Below are 22,229 nucleotides of genomic sequence, written 5' to 3' on the forward strand. Positions count from 1 at the left end.
CCTTTTCCATGTACATAAATACATATACTGAAAACCAGTCTCTCTCTCTCTTCTCTCATGCGTTTTACTTTAAGGTTCCTACAGAGTGCTTAAGGGCTGTGATTAAGACATGAAGGCTTTCACTATGTCATAGAGGCGCATCTCTCTGAATCCCATGAGGAGAATGAGGTCCGCATGTCAATTTTGGAGGAGCTTTAAGATAGACTCTCCGAATTTGGTAAGGAGGAAGTTGAGGCTAAGAACCAGTAGGGGTGCTATTGGAGACCAAGCCAGAAAGCTTGAAGATAGAGCTGGTGACTTTGGCATATAACCCGAGCTTATGGGAAGGACCCATAGGAATTAAGCAAGGCACATGACATGCCCCTCTTTGCTCCAAGATAAGCAGGAGGGGATGTAACACGTGGAAGCTCTGGGAGTCTTCTTTCAGCCCTAAACACCACTGAGAACATGCTGATGCAAAAACGCAGATAGAAGGGAGAGTAGAGAGAGAGAGAGATATGCTGGAAATTCAGTATATTCATATGGTACAAAAAGGTACCCTAATCTACAGCCATAGGCTGCCTTCATAAAAGGTGGAATACATCCAAAACAGTCCTAGTCTAGACCCACACCCAAAGGGGGAGTGAATGACTACAACAATGAGCACCTTTGCCTATTTATAGGCCCTTTGGACACAAGGAGAGCTGGCTGACTGGGCATCTTTTCCATAAAACGCAGCTCTTGCAGCCGCCTCACCACAAGTACAGTTGACGTCATCATTCATGCAGCTGACAGTCCCTTCTTCAAGTCCTCCATGCTGTAATATGCGGAAGCTTCGGTAACTTCAAAAACTCAGAATTCAGCACTCTTTTCGCGACGGAAATTAACGCACAAACTGAAAGGAGATGTGCAGAAAATAGAGAGAGAGGGAGAGATGGAGAGGACACAGTATTGGGTCCCAGTTACCCTCTGTAGGGCCCCCACCACGGATGGTGTATTTGCTTTATTAGAATGATGAGAAATCTGAAAGAAAATACAGCAATCTTGGACCTTTTCTTGGCTGGGAATACCCTGCCCTTGACCTTCAGTTCTCCACCCCTTTGCTTAGCAATTCCCTTGGCTTGTCTAGCCCTTGATTTGCTGGAGCTCTTGGTGAATAATGAGATGGTGAATGGGATTGTGGCCTCCACTATTTATACTACCCCATTAGGCGCAGTCGGCTGGTTCACTTTTCCCTCCACGACCTGTTTTAATAGTATTTAAAGCTGAAAATTCCCACGTTCACAATGGATTGTCCTGGCTCTGTGGGCTGCTCTCGAGGCCAGCGCAGGCTGCTGGGCAGCACCTGGGCACTGGCCACTTGCAGTCCAGGCTGCCCTATGGGCTAGCCAACTGGCTGGGCTGGCCCAAAAGCTAGTCGGCTCCTTGGCCAAGCCCTCTTGGGCTGGCCGACAGCGTGCCCAGCCCCTCCTTGGGCTGGTGGGCAAGTCCTGGGGCTGCCTGGCCCCCCTTGGGGTGGCCCATAGCCTTCCCCAAGTCCAAACCTGCTGCATACCTACATCTACACAGCTGTTTGACATCTGGTGGCAGACCAAACATACAGAACAACTGACATCATTCTAGAGGGAGACTCACAGCGCAGACGGGCTCTGTTTCATGTGCAGGACAGTGCACACCTGACCTTGGACTCATGTGCAAGACAAGGCATACCTGACCTCGGACGACTGAGATGGATCCCTGGTTGACTCGTCTCGGACTGGGCTCACATGGGACCAGTTCACCATCCCAGGTCCTGCACCTTCTGTACAGAAATGTCTACGCGGCATCCCGTGACATCCCCTTCTGCTTAACTTGACGGAAGCTGCATAGCCTCCAAATAATCCGTCAATAACGCCGGATAGTCTTCGAAAAACTCTTTGTCGAGCCATACCGCTTCATGAGTTCCTCGGTCCTGAAACTTCGTGAGGAACTGTCGTGGTCTTCGGCCTGAGCCATGCTTGAAACGGTGCAGAAGGATCTGTTCTGGAATCATTACTTCTGCTTCATCAACAATGTCTGGTTCCGCTTCGTCTTTGACCTCTGAAGGGGGTGGACCTGCATATGGCTTTAACCAACTGACATGAAATACATCGTGCATAGTCCAACTCGGAGGTAGCTTTAACTGCATAGACACCTCATTAATCTTTTTCCGTATGGGAAATGGTCCAAAGCTCCTGAAAGACAACTTTGGGCATCGCTTGCCCACCTGTTTCAGTCTTTGCTTCATAATCCGAAGATAAACCCAATCTCCTTCCGAAAACTTCATATCCCTTCGGTCTTTATTGGCCTGTCGAGTGTAGGCCTCTTGCGCTTTAGCCAATCTGTCCTTTACTGACTCTAAAATCTCGTGGTAAGACTCCGTTACTCTGCGCCTCCGCTACTGAAGACGAAGTCCTGGTTAACAACGATTGGAAAGGTCTTCCAAACGCTGCCTCATATGGAGTCCTGCCAATAGCTGAATAAAGAGAGTAATTCAAAACAGCTTGAACTAAAGGCAAATACGATTCCCACTTACCTTGCTGATCGTGGACATAACACTTCAGCACATCAAAGGCCAATTGGTTGTATATCTCTATCTGGCCATCTGTCTGTGGGTGGAATGCACTGGAAAAATTCAACTTAGTACCAAAATTATCAAACAATGCCCTCCAAAAATGACTGGTAAACTTGGCATCTCGGTCTGACACTATGGTTCTAGGAATCCCGCCAATCGAGTACCAATGCCGAATGAACAACTGGGCAACATTCTCGGCGGTCACATTGGCCCTGCAAGAAATAAGCATAACAAATTTGCTAAACCTATCAACAATAGTTAAGCACTGCGTATTACGCTTACTCGGACTGGGAGGCAGATTCATGACAAAGTCCATGAAAATGTCTTGGAAAGGACCCTCAGGAATTGGCAAGGGTTGTAACAACCCTATCTGTTAGAAATAATGTCCTGACATTATTATGGGCAGTGGCCAATGTAATAGGACCGGCCGGGCACTTTTTACTCACTTTAAGTGAGGTTTTTTCCCCGCGCCCAATAAGGCGCCCAACTTATCGTTATGTGAAACGGGCACCAGTTAGGGTTATTATATGCCCTAAGTTTTGTAACAAACTAATCTTCATTATTTTGAGCTCCATCGTTTTGCTCCTTGCCTCCACACGTTTTGTTCTGTTTCTTCGTGTGCTCCACACCGTCTCTCACACTCACAATTGGTATCAGAGCAGGTTGTTGTTCCTGCTCCCGCCTTCCCTACTGCTGGTGAAGCACTTTCGTCGCGAAGAAACAGGTCTATTGTGCTGGTCGCCTGCTTCTGGTGCTGAAAAACAGGTCGCCCTCCTTCTACAGACCTGGGCGACTGCTTTCTGTGTGTCTCGGGCACTGTTCTGGTGCAAAAAGCAGTGCTGGTCGTTTTTCTACAGGCCGTACAGCATCTGTGCAGCACGTGTGGCTGCTGGTTGCTGTTTTTCTGTCCGTACAGGTCTGTACGACCAGTTTTGGTGCTGTTTTCTGATAGTACAGCAGTCGTACAGCCCTATCTGCTGTTTTCTGTCCGTACAGTTCTGTACAGCACCTGCTGGTTGCTGTTTGCTGTCCGTACAGCCTTCTGTACCGTCTTCTGCATCAGTTCTTACCTCAGCAATCTGCAGCAGCAACTCGGGTGAGTCTACCTGCTGAATTTTGGAGCTTAACTGTGAATTTTGTCAGCAAATCAAGTCAGAAATTTGGGGCTTTTGCTGTTTTTGTGTTGCTGCACAATCTGTGATAGCTCCCACAGGTTTTTTGTGGGAATCAGAGAAATTTGAGCCACCAGAAATTTGGGGCTTTTGTTGCTGTGCTGTCTATCTGTGTGAAACAGACAGTCTCGAGCAATATTTGTGGACTCTTGTGCAGTCAGTCTCTTTTGCAGGTTACAGTTTGCTCTCATGGCACAGAACACCGCTGATGTGTTTGGGTTTTTAGCCCAGGAAGATAAGTTGGATGGAACCAACTATTCCCTGTGGAGCTTTATGATCAGGAATCTGCTAGTTGCAAAGAATTTGTGGAATTATGTAAGTGGAGCTGAGGCAAGGCCTATGCATGTGGCCCCAGCTACCCCTCCACAACATGGCAGGCAGCAGGTTGTACCACCAGCTCCTCAGGCACCTACACAGGAACAAACTAGGTGGGATTCCAGGGATGCTCAGGCACTCTCTTTGATTGCACTTTCAGTTAAGAGGTCCATTATTCCGCATATCCGTTCATGCAGGACATCTCAGGCTGCATGGGATACTTTGGAGCACATGTATCAGGCTCGCAATGAGGCTAGAGTTGCCTTTTTGAAGCGGGAACTATCACACTTGTGCATGGATGAGGGTGATTCTATGCAGGATCATCTTACGAAGATTCAGGATTTGAGAGAACAGCTCTTGAATATTGATGAAATCATTTCTGATGCTGAGATGGTCACCACTACACTTAACTCTTTACCGAGCTCTTATTTGGGTTTTCATACATCTCTTCACTTGTCCATGAGGGGTAATCCAGTCCCTCTATCCTTTCAGGATTTGGTTGGACTTTTGCTGCAGGAAGAGCAGACTCGGAAAAATGTCATGCAAAGAAGTGGTGAGCAAGCACTCTTTGCCAAGAACAAGGGCAAAGGAAAATCTGGTGCATATAAGCCTAAGTCAGAATCAGGACAGCCATCTAGTAAAGAGAAGGATGATGCACAGAAACCTAAAAAGAAGGGTAAGTGCCATTACTGCAAGAAAACAGGTCACTATATTCATGAATGTCCTAAGAGGATAGCCAAGGAAAAGAAGAAAGAGTCTGGTAATTCAGTTGAAGACTCTTCAGATGTGGATAACAAGAAAGATGATGCCACAGTCAATCTTGTGGAAGAGGATTGGTGCTTCTTTACTTGCAGCTATGGTCCATCAAATGAGGTGCATTCACTCAGTGTGAGTGAAAGTGGTGATGTATGGTTCTTTGACAGTGGTGCCTCAAGGCACATCACGTCCAGAAAGGATTTGTTTGGCAAGATGGTACCTTCTTCATGTGGCAGAAAGGTTACGTGTGCAAATAATGCTTCTTATCCAGTTCAGGGCACAGGGGATGTTATGCTTACAGCCATTAATGGCTCCGAATTTCTCCTTCAGGATGTATTGTATGTGCCTGGGATAAAGAAGAATCTTCTCTCAGTGTCTTCTTTTGCAAAGAGAGGGCTGGTTGTTTCCTTTGAGGATACTAAATGTATGGTCCGTGACAGGGAAAGTGACTTTGCTTTGGTTGCTACAGGGACCTTATGTCGCGGTTTGTACCGTCTTGATCCTTATGAGAGGCATAGTGCATGTGTTGTTTCTACCTTTACATCTGCTATGCAGGATGCAGAGTTATGGCATGCCAGGTTTGGGCATGTAAATTATGGCAGTCTCATGGCACTTCAGAAGCTGAAAATGGTAGATGCTCTACCTAATTTAGAGACTCCTCCTAGACATGTGTGTGAGGGATGTATTTTGGGAAAGATGCATCGTCAGGCTTTCAAAAAGGATAGAGTTGTTAGAGCTGTCCGCAAATTGCAGCTCATTCACAGTGATGTATGTGGTCCAATGAGGACACAATCCTTGGGAGGTCATTGGTATTTTGTTACTTTTATTGATGACTTTTCCAGATATGCCTGGGTGTATGCTTTGAAGAACAAATCTGATGTCTTTATGCATTTCCGACATTATGTCAACATGGTTGAAAATGCAACAGGACAAAAAGTGCAGACTCTCAGAACTGACAGAGGGGGGGAATACTTATCTAAAGTATTTGATGCTTTTTGTTTAGAGAAGGGCATAGTACACCAGTGTACTACACCATATACACCTCAGCAGAATGGTGTGGCCGAACGAAAAAATAGGTCACTCATGGAGATGGCCAGGTGTATACTGAAAGCAAAGGGATTGCCACATAAGTTTTGGGTGGAAGCTCTTATGTGTGCCACTCATGTGTTGAACAGGTGCCCTACAAAGGCACTCAGATCTGTTACACCCTATGAAGCTTGGTTTGATCGGAAACCTAGTGTTGATTATTTTCGTGTGTTTGGTTGCTTGGCTTATGCACATGTACCACAGGAGCTTCGTGGGAAGCTTGATGATAAAGCCATAAAGTGCATATTTGTTGGCTACAGCAGTCAAAGTAAAGGGTACCGTCTCTATAATCCTGTCACACGCAGGATTTTTGTGAGCAGAGATGTTGTTTTTGCAGAGAATTCAGCACAACCCATTGCTGAATTTAAATTTCAGCAACCTCAGGAGTCTTTTGATGTATTTGAAGGGTTGATACCCATTGGCATAGGAACCACAGCTGATATACCGGCTGAATTTCAGAATTTGCAGCCACCACCTCGTGTGTTTGATGCTTTAAATCAGCCCCAGGCTGAGCCTAACATACAGCAAGCAGAAGAGGATATTGTTGTACAAGAGAGGACAGCTTTGCAAGAAGCTAGAACCATTCCTCGTTGGGCTATACAGACTCTTCAAGAGAGTAGACTTGCTGCTCCATTACCAGGTAGGACACGTAGGAGTACACGTGAGGCTGAAAGCTCTCATTTTTCAGAGTCAGCTTGGGTGAGTTCTATTATGGATGAAGAGGAACCTGAGAGTTTTGAAGATGCAAGTGAAAATCAGCATTGGATGCAGGCCATGCAAGCTGAATTGGATTCTATTGTTAAGAATCATACATGGGATTTGGTGGATTTGCCTCCTGGCAAGAAGGCAATTGGTACAAAGTGGGTTTATAAGGTTAAACGCAAACCAGATGGTACCATTGACAGGTACAAAGCAAGGCTGGTTGCTAAGGGCTATGCTCAGAAAAAGGGCATAGATTATGAAGAAACTTTTGCCCCCACTTCTCGGATGACCACCATCCGTGTTGTTGTTGCTATGGCTGCTCATTATGGCTGGTTTGTACATCAGTTGGACATAAAAACAGCCTTTTTGAATGGTGATCTTGAGGAAGAGGTTTATGTGATACAACCTCTTGGTTTTGCTATGTCTGGTCAAGAGCACAAGGTGTGCAAGTTGAGGAAAGCTTTGTATGGCTTAAAACAAGCACCGCGTGCCTGGTATGCAAAGATTGATGCATTTTTGACTAGCCAGGGGTTCACCAACAGTCCAACTGAAAGCACCCTCTACATCAAGAGAGATGGGGGGGATATTTTGATAATCATTCTTTATGTAGATGATATGTTGCTCACAGGTACTGATGCGGATAAAATTTCAGATTTTAAGTCCGAACTCAAATCTGCTTTTGAGATGTCAGATATGGGTATGTTGCACTATTACTTGGGCATACAGTTCATACAAAGTGAGAAGGGTATCTTTATGTTACAGTCGAAGTATGTACAGAGACTGTTGGAAAGATTCAAATTTCAAGATTGTAAGCCTATTTCCACTCCTATGGAACCAGGGCTGAAACTTACAGTACATGATGGCAGTGAATCTTTTGATGCTATTCTCTATTGTCAGGCTGTTGGGTGCCTGATTTACTTGTGCAACACCAGACCGGATATTCAGTATGCAGTATCCCAGGTGAGTAGATATATGCACAGCCCACGGATGCTTCATTGGCAAGCTGTAAAGCGTGTGTTTCGTTACTTGCAAGGCACCAAGTCTTATGGCTTGATGTTTCCCAGGGGGGGTGACTTGCATTTACATGCATACAGTGATTCAGATTGGGCTGGTGACTTCGACACAAGGCAGTCTACCAGTGGTAATTGTTTCTTTTTGGGACACTCATGCATTTCATGGTTGAGCAAGAAACAATCTACAGTAGCTACCTCGTCTTGTGAGGCTGAGTACAGGGCAGCTTTCACAACGACAGTGGAATGTGTTTGGCTACGCAGACTCTTGGCAGATCTTCATCCTTTATTGGAGGAGCCTACTCCGATTCTCACTGACAGTCAGAGTGCTATTGCAGTAGCACGGAATCCTGTGTTTCATGCACGAACGAAACACATAGAGATACATTATCATTATGTCAGAGAAAGACTTCATGCAGGGGAGATCAGCATGATCTATTGTCCAACACATGACAATGTCGCAGACATTTTCACCAAAGCTTTACCTCGAGAAAAGTTTGAAGCTTTCCGCAAAGCTTTAGGCTTACTTCCTTTTGGTGATTGACATCATGCCTTGTACCCACATTGGCACTGCAGGGGGGTGTTAGAAATAATGTCCTGACATTATTATGGGCAGTGGCCAATGTATTAGGACCGGCCGGGCACTTTTTACTCACTTTAAGTGAGGTTTTTTCCCCGCGCCCAATAAGGCGCCCAACTTACCGTTATGTGAAACGGGCACCAGTTAGGGTTATTATATGCCCTAAGTTTTGTAACAAACTAATCTTCATTATTTTGAGCTCCATCGTTTTGCTCCTTGCCTCCACACGTTTTGTTCTGTTTCTTCGTGTGCTCCACACCGTCTCTCACACTCTCCTTTCCATGAGGAGCTTTCACCTTTTGACAAATGTCACAGCGTTGTACATATGTAAACACATCACGTCTCATCTTTGGCCAATAGTATTGCCGTTCTAATTTCTCCAGAGTCGAATTCATGCCCCTATGACCACCTGTAATGGCGTCATGGGCATCATGGAGAAGAGCTGCCCTGAATGACTTCATGACACATAGTCGGCCTTTGTAAAAAAGCCAACCATCCCGTATGAGAAAATGGCATGGTCCTGTGGCATCCAATGCCTGTTCCCACTGAGTACCGAATTCCTCGGAATCCGCGTACGTGTGCTTCATGTCCTCTAGTCCTGTACCAACAAGGTCAAGTCTAGTGGTCTAAATCGTAGACACTTGTCCCTTCCTGCTCAAAGCATCGGCCACTGGATTGGCCTTTCCTGGAAGGTACTCAATCATTCCACCGAACTGCTGGAATATCCGACTCCAGCGGTGTTGTCGATCACTCCACTGTGCACTTGGCATTGTCTGAATCCAGCGTAATGCGTGATGGTCAGTGCGAACCTCGAAGTCACGGGCATACAAAAAATGTGTCCAATGTTTCAAAGCCTGTATAAGTGCTAGGAGTTCACGATCATAAACTGAGTAGTTCTTCTCGGCGGGCGGTAACTTATGGATGACCGTTCTGTTGTAAAACACCTCCAACTGCGATGTTACTCGCATCGGTGATCACTTGAAATGGTTCGTCCCACGAGGCAAGTGCTAAACAAGGCACTTCTGACAAAGCCACCTTGAGATTCTGGAATGCCTCCAACGCTCGTGGAGTCATTCGAATCTTTTGCCTTCTTGTTTTCACTCCCTTTAGCAGATCGGTGAGATCTGCCGAGAGGTCAGAAAACTTGTCGATGTGGGTGGAGTATGCCTGGTATATACCCACAAATGATCTAATGTCATAGGCTGTGTGAGGTACTTCCCAGTTGACAATCTCGGCCACTTTAGCCGGATCAAGTCGAATGCCTTCAGCACTAATTATATATCCCAAGTAATGCACCTGGAACAGATAAAATTCCGACTTCTTTTCATTGACATAGAGCTCATTGCTTCCAGCAACTTAAGAACTTTCTCCACATCAACGTCATGTTGCTCAACCGTAGCTGAAAATATTAGTATGTCGTCTAGAAATATGAACACACACTTTCCAATCAACTCCCGGAAAACACGCATCATCATGTGGTTAAATGTAGCTGGGACGTTTGTCAAACCAAATGGCATGACCACAAATTCATAGTGGGCCCGTTCTGTCCGGAAGGTTGTCTTGGGGATGTCCCCCTCCACAATCTGCACCTGGTGGTACCCACTCTTTAAATCCAATTTTGAGAACACCTTTGCTCCATTTAGCCTCTCAAGGATATAGTCAATTCGAGACATCGGGAATCTGCTCTTGATAGTCAGCTTGTTGAGTGCACGATAATCGACACACAAATGGGAAGACCCATCCTTTTTCTTGACAAATAAGATCGGTGCTACAAATGGCGACACGCTGGGGCGGATGAAGCCAGCTTGCAACAATTCTTGGAGTTGGCGGTCCAACTCCGATTCCATTGCCTTGGAAAGGCGATACGGAAACTTGCTCGGGAGTTCCGAGCCTGGGAGGCGGTCAATCCTGTGATCCTCCGGTCTGGACGGGGAGAGCTGGGGAGGGAGGCTGTCCCGAAGAAAAATCTTCTCGAACTTTTCATGGAGAACCGAGTACTTCTCGGAAGCACTGGCCACCATCTGGGCTGTCTGGATGTAAATCATTGCACACTGTGCGCCTTTCTTGACTGCTCGCTTAGCCTGCAAGTGGCTTATGGGCGGAAAGTTCGTAATACCTGGCTCACACTTAATGGTCACTGGGGCGTTTGACACATTCCGATTGATCTGGAACGTGCGCTTGTCCCACTTGACATCAAGGAGAAACTTGTGAAACCACTGAATACCCAAAATTATGATTGCTCCTACAAGAGGGGCAACCATAAAGTCACGCACAAACTCTATGCTTCCTCTGACTCACGAACACAAGAACCACCAACATCAGTACTGGAAAGTTCCTGCCAACTGCTGCCATCTACTGGCAAGCTATCCACCATCGGGTCTCGGAAAGCCTGCACCTGCAGCGTATCCACACTTAAGTGACTGTCACTCATCACAACCCTGAGGACATGGGGGAGAGAGTGCTGAAAGCTTGTAAACTCCATTCTCCACTCCGCCTTCCCAAACCACTTGGCCTGTTGCTTTGTCCCGAAGAGCAACAAAATGCTCATCAAACTCCACCCGTACACCAGTCTTGCAAACCTGATGCACTGACAACAGATGAAAACCAAGTGCCGGAACATACAACACCTGGGAGGAATGCTTCTCCCCTCTACCATCGGGAACTATCTTCATCCTGCCCTCACTGTGAACTGGGAACTATCTTCATCCCCAGTAAGAATATGACCAGAAAGCCTGTAGAGATCCTGTAAACCGGAACGGGAAGGAGTCATGTGCCTGGAAGCACCACTATCGAGAATCCACTCCCGAGTATCCGTTGCGGAGAGTCCTCCAATCTCCTCCCTGCCTGAAGAGAATGAAACATCGGTGTCCATCACCTCCAGGTGCACAAAAGCGGGAGTCTTCATGATAGCTGCTGAGGAATCTTCACCCTTCTCGGTCTTCGGTACAGCCATCAGAATACTTGATGTGCAGTCGGCTGCCCCTGGCATGTCCCTAGAGCTGTCCTACAGCCCCTCCATGGCTGGTGGGTTGAGCCAGGGCCTTCCTGGCCCTCATGGGGGTGGTTTCACACTATCCCCATGCCCACACAAAGACTTGGGGTAGCCCTATGGGCTTTTCCCAAAAGCAAACCCTAACTACCTACACAATGATCTGGCATGGAGTACCATACCAGATACTCAGAATCACTGACATCATTCCAGAGGGAGACTCGCAGCGCGGACTGGCACTGTTTCATGTGCAGGACAGTGCACACCTGACCTTGGACTCCTGGGCAGGACAATGCACACGTGACCTCGGATGACTGGGATGGATCCCTGGCTGACTCGTCTCGGACTGGGCTCACATGGGACCAGTTTACTATCCCAAGTCGTGCACCTTCTGTACAGATATGTCGACATGGCATCCAAGTGCGGGATGCACGTGACACCGCCCCTCTTCCAAAACAAGAGAGAGAGAGAGAGAGAGAGAGAGAGAGAGAGAGGCCTATTAATCTCTGTGCATTGCTTGTAACCTATCCACCCTTCTTCCAAAACAAGAGAAAACACAGTTCAGCCCTGACAGTCCTCATAAAGAGGGAAAAACGTCTCTTCTTGGGTGCAGCTGCCTGAGAAGAGAAATAGAGAGATAGAGAGACCTGCAGTCCTATGCAGCCTTCCACAAGAGAGAGAGAAAGTGCAGTCCTGCGCCTCCCCTCCTCCAACCGTGTGCAGCTCACCAGTCGCCAAAAAGAAACACCATGCGTGTAGCTGCAACACTCCTGCCAACCTGTTGCCTATAAAAGCTCATAAAAGGGTTCTATGCGGTAGCTCTACGTGTCACTTGTGCTCTCTGGCGACCGGCCATACAAGGAAAGAAGAGCCAAACAACAATCCCACTAACACAGCCATAGAACAGCAGGCGACTTAACACCCCCACAGCCAGAGGCACGTACAACAGCAGCCCACGTGCGCTTCTCATCCTGCAGACCTGCGAGTCGCCTGAGAGCGAGATTCAGTTTTTGTGATCGCCAACATGATGCGCCACACCACTACACGCCACCACCACGAATCTCCACCACCCTTCGCTTTATAAAACCAGGATGGCCAAAAGCAAATAACAAAAACGCATCCTTACTAAAATAATATTATTATATCATCAAAGGTTTTTAAAACCTTATAAACTTTAAATCCTTTTGTCCTCTTCATACTTGGGCTGGCCACACATGGGTTTCCTTTTCAAATCCAAACAGATGCCATTCATACTGTCCATCCCGTGCCCGTGCCCACCTGCATATTGTCTGGAAAAAAACACAGGGTCGTAACCCCCCCCCCCCCCCCCCCCCCTCTTTCTTTCTTCCCGTTTCATGAAACATTTCATTCAAATAAGAAGCCTGTTTGAAACGTTTCATTCCAGCCATTTCTGAAACATCTGGCAACACTGGTGGGGAGGGGGAGAGAGAGAGAGAAAGAGGATTTTTTGTGGCATCAAATTATGGTTAATCTTTTAGCTAGCATAATGCACTTCAAAGAAACATGCAAAACTATTTTCTTTGAAAAAACACGACTTTTATCATGCAGCAGTATCCTGGTGAGAATGCCGATGATGTTTCTGAGACTTCGCCATCAGAGGGAGAGAGGCGAGGACACAGTTTTGAGTCTCGAATATCCTCTGTAGGGCCCCCACCACGAATGGTGTATTTGCTTTATTAGAATGATGTAAATCTGAAAGAAAATACTGGAAAACTTGACCTTTCTTGGTTGAGATAACTTTGCCCTTGACCTGCAGTCCTTCACCCCTTTGCATTAGCAAGCCCTTGGCTGTCCTGGCCCTTTGGTTGCTTTAGCTCTTGGTGAATTATGAGATAACACAAATGGTTTATGGCTCTCCTATTTATACTACTTCTAATAAGCAATCGGCCAGCATTATATCTAGGCGGCCAGCTATATTTTGTCCCACGACTGGATATTCAGCATTAAATGCTGAATTAATTCAATTTGCGCTTTTCTTCCCTTGAGGGCTGGACACTAGGCGCTTGAAAACAGAGGGCCGGGCACTGTTTCGCACGCAATTTGGGGGCTGGGCAGCCTGTATGGGCTGCCCCATACTTGCCCTACAGCCATAAGAATACTTGATGTGCAGTCGGCTGCCCCTGGCATGCCCCTAGAGCTGTCCTACAGCCCCTCTATGGGGCTGGTGGGTTCAGCCAGGGCCTTCTTGGCCCTCATGGGGGTGGTTTCACACTATCCCCATGCCCACACAAAGACTTGGGGTAGCCCTATGGGCCGGCCCCTTTTCCTAAAAGCAAACCCTAACTACCTGCACAATGATCTGGCATATAGTACCATACCAGATACACAGAATCATTGACATCATTCCAGAGGGAGACTCACAACGCGGACTGGCACTGTTTCATGTGCAGGACAATGCACACCTGACCTTGGACTCCTGTGTAGGACACTGCACACCTGACCTCGGTTGACTGGGATGGATCCCTGGCTGACTCGTCCCGGACTGGGCTCACATGGGACCGGTTTACCATCCCAGGTCCTCCACCTTTTGTACAGATATGTCGACGTGGCATCCAAGTGCGGGATGCACGTGACATCCCCTTTTGCTTAACTTGACGGAAGCTGCATAGCCTCCAAATAATCCGTCAATAACACCGGATAGTTTTCGAAAAACTCTTTGTCAAGCCATACCGCTTCGTTGGTCCCTCGGTCTTGAAACTTCGTGAGAAACTGTCTTTGTCTTCGGCCTGAGCCATGCTTGAAACGGTGCAGAAGGATCTGTTCTGGAACCATAACTTCTGCTTCATCAACAATATCTGGTTCCGTCTCGTCTTTAACTTCTGAAGGGATAGGACCTGCATATGGCTTTAACCAACTGACGTGAAATACATCGTGCATAGTCCAACTCGGAGGCAGCTTTAACTGCATAGACACCTCATTAATCTTCTTCTAGATGGGAAAAGGTCCGAAGCTCTTGAAAGACAACTTTGGGCATCTCTTGCCCACCTGCTTTAACCTTTGCTTCATAATCCGAAGATAAACCCAATCGCCTTCCGAAAACTTCATATCCCTTCGGTCTTTATTGGTCTGTTGAGTGTAGGCCTCTTGCGCTTTAGCCAACCTGTCGTTTACTGACTCTAAAATCTCCTGGTAAGACTCCGTAACTATGTTCGCTTCAGGTACTGAAGACGAGGGCCTGGTCAAAAACGACTGGAAAGGTCTTCCAAACGTTGCCTCTTTGGTGTCCTGCCAATAGCTGAAGAAAAAGAATCATTCAAACAGCTTGAACTAAAGGCAAATAAGATTTCCACTTACCTTGCTGATCGTGGACATAACACTTCAGCACATCAAAGGCCAACTGGCTGTATATCTCTGTTTGGCCGTCCGTCTGTGTATGGAATGCACTGGAAAAATTCAATTTAGTACCAAAGTTATCAAACAATGCTCTCTAAAAATAACTGGTAAACTTTGCATCTCGGTCTGACACTATGGTCCTAGGAATCCCGCCAATCGGGTAGCAATGCCGAATGAACAACTGGGCGACATCCTCGGCAGTCACATTGGCCCTGCAAGGAATAAGCACAACAAATTTGCTAAATCTATCAACAATAGTTGAGCACTGCATATTACGCTTACTCGGACTGGGAGGCAGATTCGTGACAAAGTCCATTGAAATATCTTGGAAAGCTGGATTCAGACAATGCCAAGTGCACAGTGGAGTGATCGACAACGCCGCTGGAGTCGGATATTCCAGCAATTCAGTGGTATGATTGAGTACCTTCTAGGAAAGGCCAATCCAGTGGCCGATGCTTTGAGCAGGAAGGGACAAGTGACTTCGATTCAGACCACTAGACTCGATCTTGTTGGTACAGGACTAGATGACATGAAGCACACGTATGCGGATTCCGAGGAATTCGGTACACAGTGGGAACAAGCATTGGATGTCACAGGACCATGCCACTTTTTGATACGTGATGGTTGGCTTTTCTACAAAGGCCGAGTGTGTGTCATGAAGTCGTTCAAGGCAGCTCTTCTCCATGATGCCCATGACGCCATTATTAGTGGTCATAGGGATGAATTCGACTTCGGAGAAATTGGAACAACAATATTATTGGCCAAAGATAAGGTGAGATGTGTTTACATATGTACAACGCTTTGATATTTGTCAAAAGGTGAAAGCTCCTCGTGGAAAGAAGATAGGGTTGTTACAACCCTTGCCAATTCTTGAGGGTTTGCTGGAATATCCGACTCCAGCGGCGTTGTCGATCACTCCACTGTGCACTTGGCATTGTCTGAATCCAGCGTAATGCTTGATGGTCAGTGCGAACCTCAAAGTCGCAGCCATACAGAAAATGTTTCCAATGTTTCAAGGCTTGTATAACTGCTAGAAGTTCGCGATCGTAGACTGAGTAATTTTTCTCTGTGGGTAGTAACTTACGAGACATGTAAGCTACTGGATGACCATTCTGTTGTAACACACCGCCAATTGCAATATTACTTGCATCGGTGATTACCTGAAATGGCTCATCCCACGAGGCAAGTGTTAAACAAGGTGCTTCTGAAAAAGCCACCTTGAGGTTCTTGAATGCCTCCAACGCTCGTGGAGTCATTCGAATCTTTTGCCTTCTTGTCTTCACACCCTTTAGCAGATCGGTGAGATCTGTCAAGAGATCAGAAAACTTGTCTATGTGGGTGGAGTATGCCTGGCATATACCCACAAAGGATCTGATGTCATAGGCTGTCTGAGGTACTTCCCAATTGACAATCTCGGCCACTATAGCCGGATCAAGTCGAATGCCTTCGGCACTAATTATGTATCCCAAGTAATGCACTTGGAACAGATAAAATTCCGGCTTCTTTTCATTGACGTAGAGCTCGTTGCTTTCCAACAACTTAAGGACTTTCTCCACATCAATGTCATGCTGCTCAACTGTAGCTGAAATACCAGTATGTCGTCCAGAAATATGAACATACACTTGCCAATCAAATCCTGGAAAACACGCATCATCATGTGGTTAAATGTAGCTGGGGCGTTCGTCAAGCCAAATGGCATGACCACAAATTCATAGTGGGCCCGTTCTATACGGAAGACTGTCTTGGGGATGTCCCCCTCCACAATCCGCACCTGGTGGTACCCACTCTTTAAATCAAGTTTTGAGAACACCTTAGCTCCATTCAGCCTCTTGAGAATATAATCAATTCGAGGCATCGGGAATCTACTTTTGATAGTCAGCTTGTTGAGTGCACGATAATCGACACACAAACGGGAAGATCCATCTTTCTTCTTGACAAATAAGATCGGGGCTGCAAATGGCGACAAGCTGGGGCGGATGAAGCCAGATTGCAACAATTCTTGGAGTTGGCGGTCCAACTCCGATTCCATTGCCTTGGAAAGGCAATACGGAAACTTGCTCGGGGGTTCCGAGCCTGGGAGGAGGTCAATCTTGTGGTCCTCCGGTCTGGACGGGGGGAGCTGGGGAGGGAGACCGTCCCGAAGAAAAATTTTCTGGAACGTTTCATGGAGAGCCGAGTACTTCTTGGAAGCACTCGCCACCGTCTGGGCTGTCTGGATGTATATCATCGCACAATGTGCGCCTTTCTTGACTGCTGGCTCAGCCTGCAAGTGGCTTATGAGCGGAAAGTTCGGAATTCCTGGCTCACACTTAATGGTCACTAGGGCGTTTGACACATTCCGATTGATCTGGAACGTGTGCTTGTCCCACTTGACATCGAGAAGAAACTTATGTCTGCTCCTACAAGAGGGGCAACCATAAAATCACGCACAAATTCTATGCCCTGAATAACTAATTTAGCACCTAGAGCTTCATACTTGATGCTCGTTGTCATGCCTGTGCTAAAACCCTCAACCTGTTTGTCCACCGAAGTCGCCCGACGAAATGGGCACGCCTAGCGGCCTGTTCTGTGACCACATCCTCCGTGTTGCTGCTGTCAAACAAGACAATGACTCTTTGGCCACCTATGTAGCCAAAGGACTTGAGCAATTCGTTGCGCTCATACTCCTGGTCATGTGTGCCCTTGTGCGTATCTTCGAGCTCCCGGCTAATAATTGCTTCGACTGAAGCACCGGGGTTTGAAGAACTAGGAGCAGCCCCACTGGGGTCTGAGTGGGAGCTGTGCTCACCACGGAAGCTGTGGAGGCAGCGGCGGCAGGCTTTGGAGGCTTCTTAGGACACTCCCCAGAAGTATGTCCCTTTGTATGACAAAAGAAACATCTACCCTCCTCCTTGTACTGAGAAAGCTCCTCAACACTCAACTTGCCATTTGTCTTGCTTGCCTCCACTTTCTGGTCTGGAGTAAGCTTAGACGCATTGTTCGAGTTCTTGGAGCCAGAGGCTCCTGGGCTCTGTCCTGGGGAAGACTCTATCTGGTTCTGGCCTTTTCCCCTCGAGGCGGTAGCCTTGGGAGAAGCCGGCTGGGAAGTGTTGGGCTTGGCACCATTATGCTTCATTTCTGCACTCTACACAAGCGAGAGTGCGTCTTCGAAGGTGGCTGGCCTAAACATACGCACCTCGTGTCAAGACCATATAAAAACTGCCCTTTCTTGTTCGCATCAGAAAAGCCTAATTGCAGACATAAAGTCGAAATTCTATTGGCAAACTGAAGGACTAGTTGCGCGTTCTGACGCGCTCCCCTGAACTCGTCTTCGAGTCGCTCAAGGTAGTGGGGCAGTAGAAACCGCTGCTTAAGGTCGCGGACAAACTCGTCCCACACATAAGGTGCCATACCTAATCTGGTGTGGGCATGAGCCCATTGAGTCCACCAAGGAATGGCCTCACCTTCCAAGTACCAACTGGCTAAGATCACTCTGTCAGTATCTGTCTTCCTAACTGCGGCAAAGTAAGCTTCAAACTGATGCAACCATGAGTAGAGAGTTGTGGGTTGAGTTTACCATTATACTTACTGAAGTTCATTTTCTCAGGAAAATGATTTGAGAGCGCCGTTGGTGTCAATCTGGCGTCCAAAGCTTTGAGGTAGTGCTCATGTTCCACGCGTCGCATGGCTTTGTCTTCACGTTGTCGGATCTCCAATGCACTCATCTGCAACTCAAGCAAAGAGCTCGGCTGCGGTTGTGACCCCGCGAGAGGGTCCCTGTGTCAAGGATGTGGAATCTGGGATACGGAAGGAGTGGGAGGAGGAGATGGAAAACGCGACACTGGAGAACGGGTACGTTCTTCCAGAGCCAAAATCTGCGCCTTCTGCTCTTCAATCTTGGTTGTTTGGTCTACGATTGCTCGCATCATCTGCTGGAACGTCTCTGCTACACTCGAGTCTGGTGCCCTAGCTGGGCTGCCTGGTGCACTCTGGTCCCATGGTTCTTGGTCTCTCTCATCGTCGAAGCTCGCCATAGTAGGAAAACGCACTTCCTTTCCGGAGCGCAATCTGACCATCCACTGTGTGTGTGCGAGACGTTCGGAGGCTGAAAACCAACCGTCCTTCGAGGGATAGGAATCACTCCGAAAGGGGTAGTCCACCGGCGTCTGAAAACCAACCACACGAGCGAGAAAAAATTTTGGTTTTGTTGCTGAATCTTTGCACTTGAAGTAGCCTTTGATACCACCGTAACATGCGGAAGCTTTGGGGGAGATCGGTAACTTCAATGCTCAGAAATCAGCACACTTTTTGCGATGGAATTAACGCACAAAACTGAATGAAGATGTGCAGAAAATAGAGAGAGAGAGGGAGAGAGGAGAGGACACAGTATTGGGTCCCGAATACCCTCTGTAGGGCCCCCACGACGGATGGTGTATTTGCTTTATTAGAATGATGAGAAATCTGAAAGAAAATACAGGAAAACTTGACCTTTCTTGGCTGAGATAACTCTGCCCTTGACCTGCAGTCCTTCACCCCTTTGCGTTAGCAAGCCCTTGGCTGTCCTGGCGCTTTGGTTGCTTTAGCTCTTGGTGAATTATGAGATAACACAAATGGTTTATGGCTCTCCTATTTATACTACTTCAAATAAGCAGTCGGCCAGCATTATATCGAGGCGGCCAGCTATATTTTGTCCCACGATTGGATATTCAGCATTAAATGCTGAATTAATTCAAATAAAATCTGTGCTTTTCTTCCCTTGAGGCCTGGACACTAGGCGCCTGAAAACAGAGGGCTGGGCACTGTTTCGCACGCAATTTGGGGGCTGGTGAGCCTGTATGGGCTGCCCCATACTTGCCCTACAGCCATCAGAATACTTGATGTGCAGTCGGCTGCCCCTGGCATGCCCCTAGAGCTGTCCTACAGCCATAGTTACCACGGAACGTCGTTCCGCCTTCCTGGAACGCCGGAACGCCGTTCCGGGCGAAGGCACGTTCCCGGAATGTTCCGAAACGTTCCGAAAAAAGAAGAAGAAGAAGAAGTTTTGCTTGCAGAAAGGTATGTTCATGTCTTGGGGGAGCAAATATTATGAAGCATATTTGGCTATCCGTATACAAAAAGTTACATTTTTTTGTGTCATATGCTGACATGTCATATGACGTGGCGTTCCGCGGCGTTCCCGATCCGCTCTCGTTCCCGTTCCCGCTCCCGTTCTAGCATCCGACGTTCCTGGAACGTTCCCGTTCCGCGGTAACTATGCCTACAGCCCCTCCATGGCTTGTGGGTTCAGCCAGGGCCTTCCTGGCCCTCATGGGGGTGGTTTCACACTATCCCCATGCCCACACAAAGACTTGGGGTAGCCCTATGGGCTTTTCCCAAAAGCAAACCCTAACTACCTACACAATGATCTGGCATGCAGTACCATACCAGATACACAGAATCACTGACATCATTCCAGAGGGAGACTCGCAGCGCGGACTGGCACTGTTTCATGTGCAGGACAGTGCACACCTAACCTTGGACTCCTGGGCAGGACAATGCACACGTGACCTCGGATGCCTGGGATGGATCCCTGGCTGACTCGTCCCGGACTGGGCTCACATGGGACCAGTTTACCATCCCAGGTCGTGCACCTTCTGTACAGATATGTCGACGTGGCATCCAAGTGCGGGATGCACGTGACACCGCCCCTCTTCCAAAACGAGAGAGAGAGAGAGAGAGAGAGAGAGAGAGAGAGAGAGAGAGAGAAAGGCCTATTAATCTCTGTGCATTGCCTGTAGCCTGGCCACCCTTCTTCCAAAACAAGAGAAAACACAGTTCAGCCCTGACAGTCCTCATAAAGAGGGAAAAACGTCTCTTCTTGGCTGCAGCTGCCTGGGAAGAGAAATAGAGAAATAGAGAGATAGAGAGACCTGCAGTCCTATGCAGCCTTCCACAAGAGAGAGAGAAAGTGCAGTCCTGCGCCTCCCCTCCTCCAACCGTGTGCAGCTCACCAGTCGCCAAAAAGAAACACCATGCGTGTAGCTGCAACACTCCCGCCAACCTGTTGCCTATAAAAGCTCATAAAAGGGTTGTGTGTGGTAGCTCTACGTGTCACTTGTGCTCTCTGGCGACCGGCCATACAAGGAAAGAAGAGCCAAACAACAATCCCACTAACACGGCCATAGAACAGCAGGCGACAACACCCCCACAGCCAGAGGCACGTACAACAGCAGCCCACGTGCGCTTCTCATCCTGCAGACCTGCGAGTCGCCTGAGAGCGAGATTCAGTTTTTGTGATCGCCAAGATGATGCGCCACACCACTACACGCCACCACCACGAATGTCCACCACCCTTCGCTTTATAAAACCAGAATGGCCAAAAGCAAATAACAAAAACGCATCCTTACTAAAATAATATTATTATATCATCAAAGGTTTTTAAAACCTTATAAACTTTAAATCCTTTTGTCCTCTTCATACTTGGGCTGGCCACACATGGGTTTCCTTTTCAAATCCAAACAGATGCCATTCATACTGTCCATCCCGTGCCTGTGCCCACCTGCATATTGTCCGGAAAAAAACACAGGGTCGTAACAAGGCCCCCCCCCCCCCCCCCCCCCCCCCCCCCCCCCCCCCCCCCCCTCCTTCCCCTTCTTCCGGTTTCATGAAACATTTCATTCAAATAAGAAGCCTGTTTGAAACGTTTCATTCCAGCCATTTCTGAAACATCTGGCAACACTGGTGGGGAGGGGGAGAGAGAGAGAGAGAGAGAGGATTTTTTGTGGCATCAAATTATGGTTAATCTTTTAGCTAGCATAATGCACTTCAAAGAAACATGCAAAACTATTTTCTTTGAAAAAACACGACTTTTATCATGCAGCAGTATCCTGGTGAGAATGCCGATGATGTTTCTGAGACTTCGCAAATAGTTCACGAACTCCTGGGTAATGATTTGGAATACGATAGATCTGCAAACTCTTTTGTTGTGGGTGATTGGACAAGCGATGAGGATGGTAATTTGGAGCAGGATTGGACTGGATGAAAGCGAGTCAAGAGTTCAAAACAAAGTGTATCTTTTCTCCTTTGAAAGAAAATGACAGCACCAGTCACTTAATCTGGACATAAAGACTTTGATGTTCTTGATAGGTACCTATTTTTTTTTGAAAAATGGAAGCCTCCCCAGACCTCTGAGATTCAGGATCCATGATACTGCTGGACAAAGTTGGTTTTGTTGACTCTTGCTTATCATTAAGCAATATCAAGTGATATATTGCAACAAGAAAGGCTCTCTTTTGATCATATACAATCATCTGTTCTGGTGGCTTGGTCAAGGTCTATGGTGGAAAGCGGAAAAGCAAAATTGCCCGAGTATTGTTGTGTTTGGCCATGTAATGTTCTTGGATTATACCCTTCTCTTCTATTTCCTGTTCTTGAAATGGGTGGGAGATGAGCTGCATTTGAGACCATAGTGGGGGTTGGATTATGCTCTTCCATGGTGGGTTGGATTTGAAGGTTTTCAGTTCCTAATTCACGCAGATAGAGGTGCAGGAACAACTGCATTGTGATGCCATACTTCTAGAGTCATATGGTATGTCCAGGGATAAGAACTAGAATATGGAGCAACTTGCAGCAATGGTCATACTTCCATCCTTCAAAGAAGCACAGTATATTGTTGGTAATACTCGTTGCCAAAGAAATTTAGAAATTGAGTTTCACGGCCGCTCTGGCAACAGGA

General features: G+C 47.3%; 1 protein-coding gene across 7 annotated transcripts in view; it reads left to right on the forward strand.

Annotated features, from left to right (window-relative positions):
- The window catches only part of LOC147612218 (uncharacterized), a 29,182-nt gene extending 7,405 nt beyond the window's left edge, over positions 1 to 21,777 (forward strand). For 2 of the 7 annotated variants that reach the window (XM_086784106.1, XM_086784108.1), the window contains exon 5: positions 21,375 to 21,777. In XM_086784106.1, the coding sequence (XP_086640232.1) occupies positions 21,375 to 21,536 (162 nt within the window). In that variant the 3' untranslated portion in view covers positions 21,537 to 21,777. Of the gene's footprint in view, positions 1 to 12,754; positions 12,793 to 21,374 lie in introns of those variants that run through there. The other 5 variants (XM_086784107.1, XM_086784109.1, XM_086784110.1 and 2 more) reach the window with 4 other exon arrangements.
- Positions 21,778 to 22,229: the final 452 nt, after the last annotated feature.

Source organism: Cibotium barometz, chromosome 46, assembly GCF_041138505.1.
Source record: "Cibotium barometz isolate CiBa-2024 chromosome 46, ASM4113850v1, whole genome shotgun sequence".
NCBI classification, from domain to species: domain Eukaryota; kingdom Viridiplantae; phylum Streptophyta; class Polypodiopsida; order Cyatheales; family Cibotiaceae; genus Cibotium; species Cibotium barometz.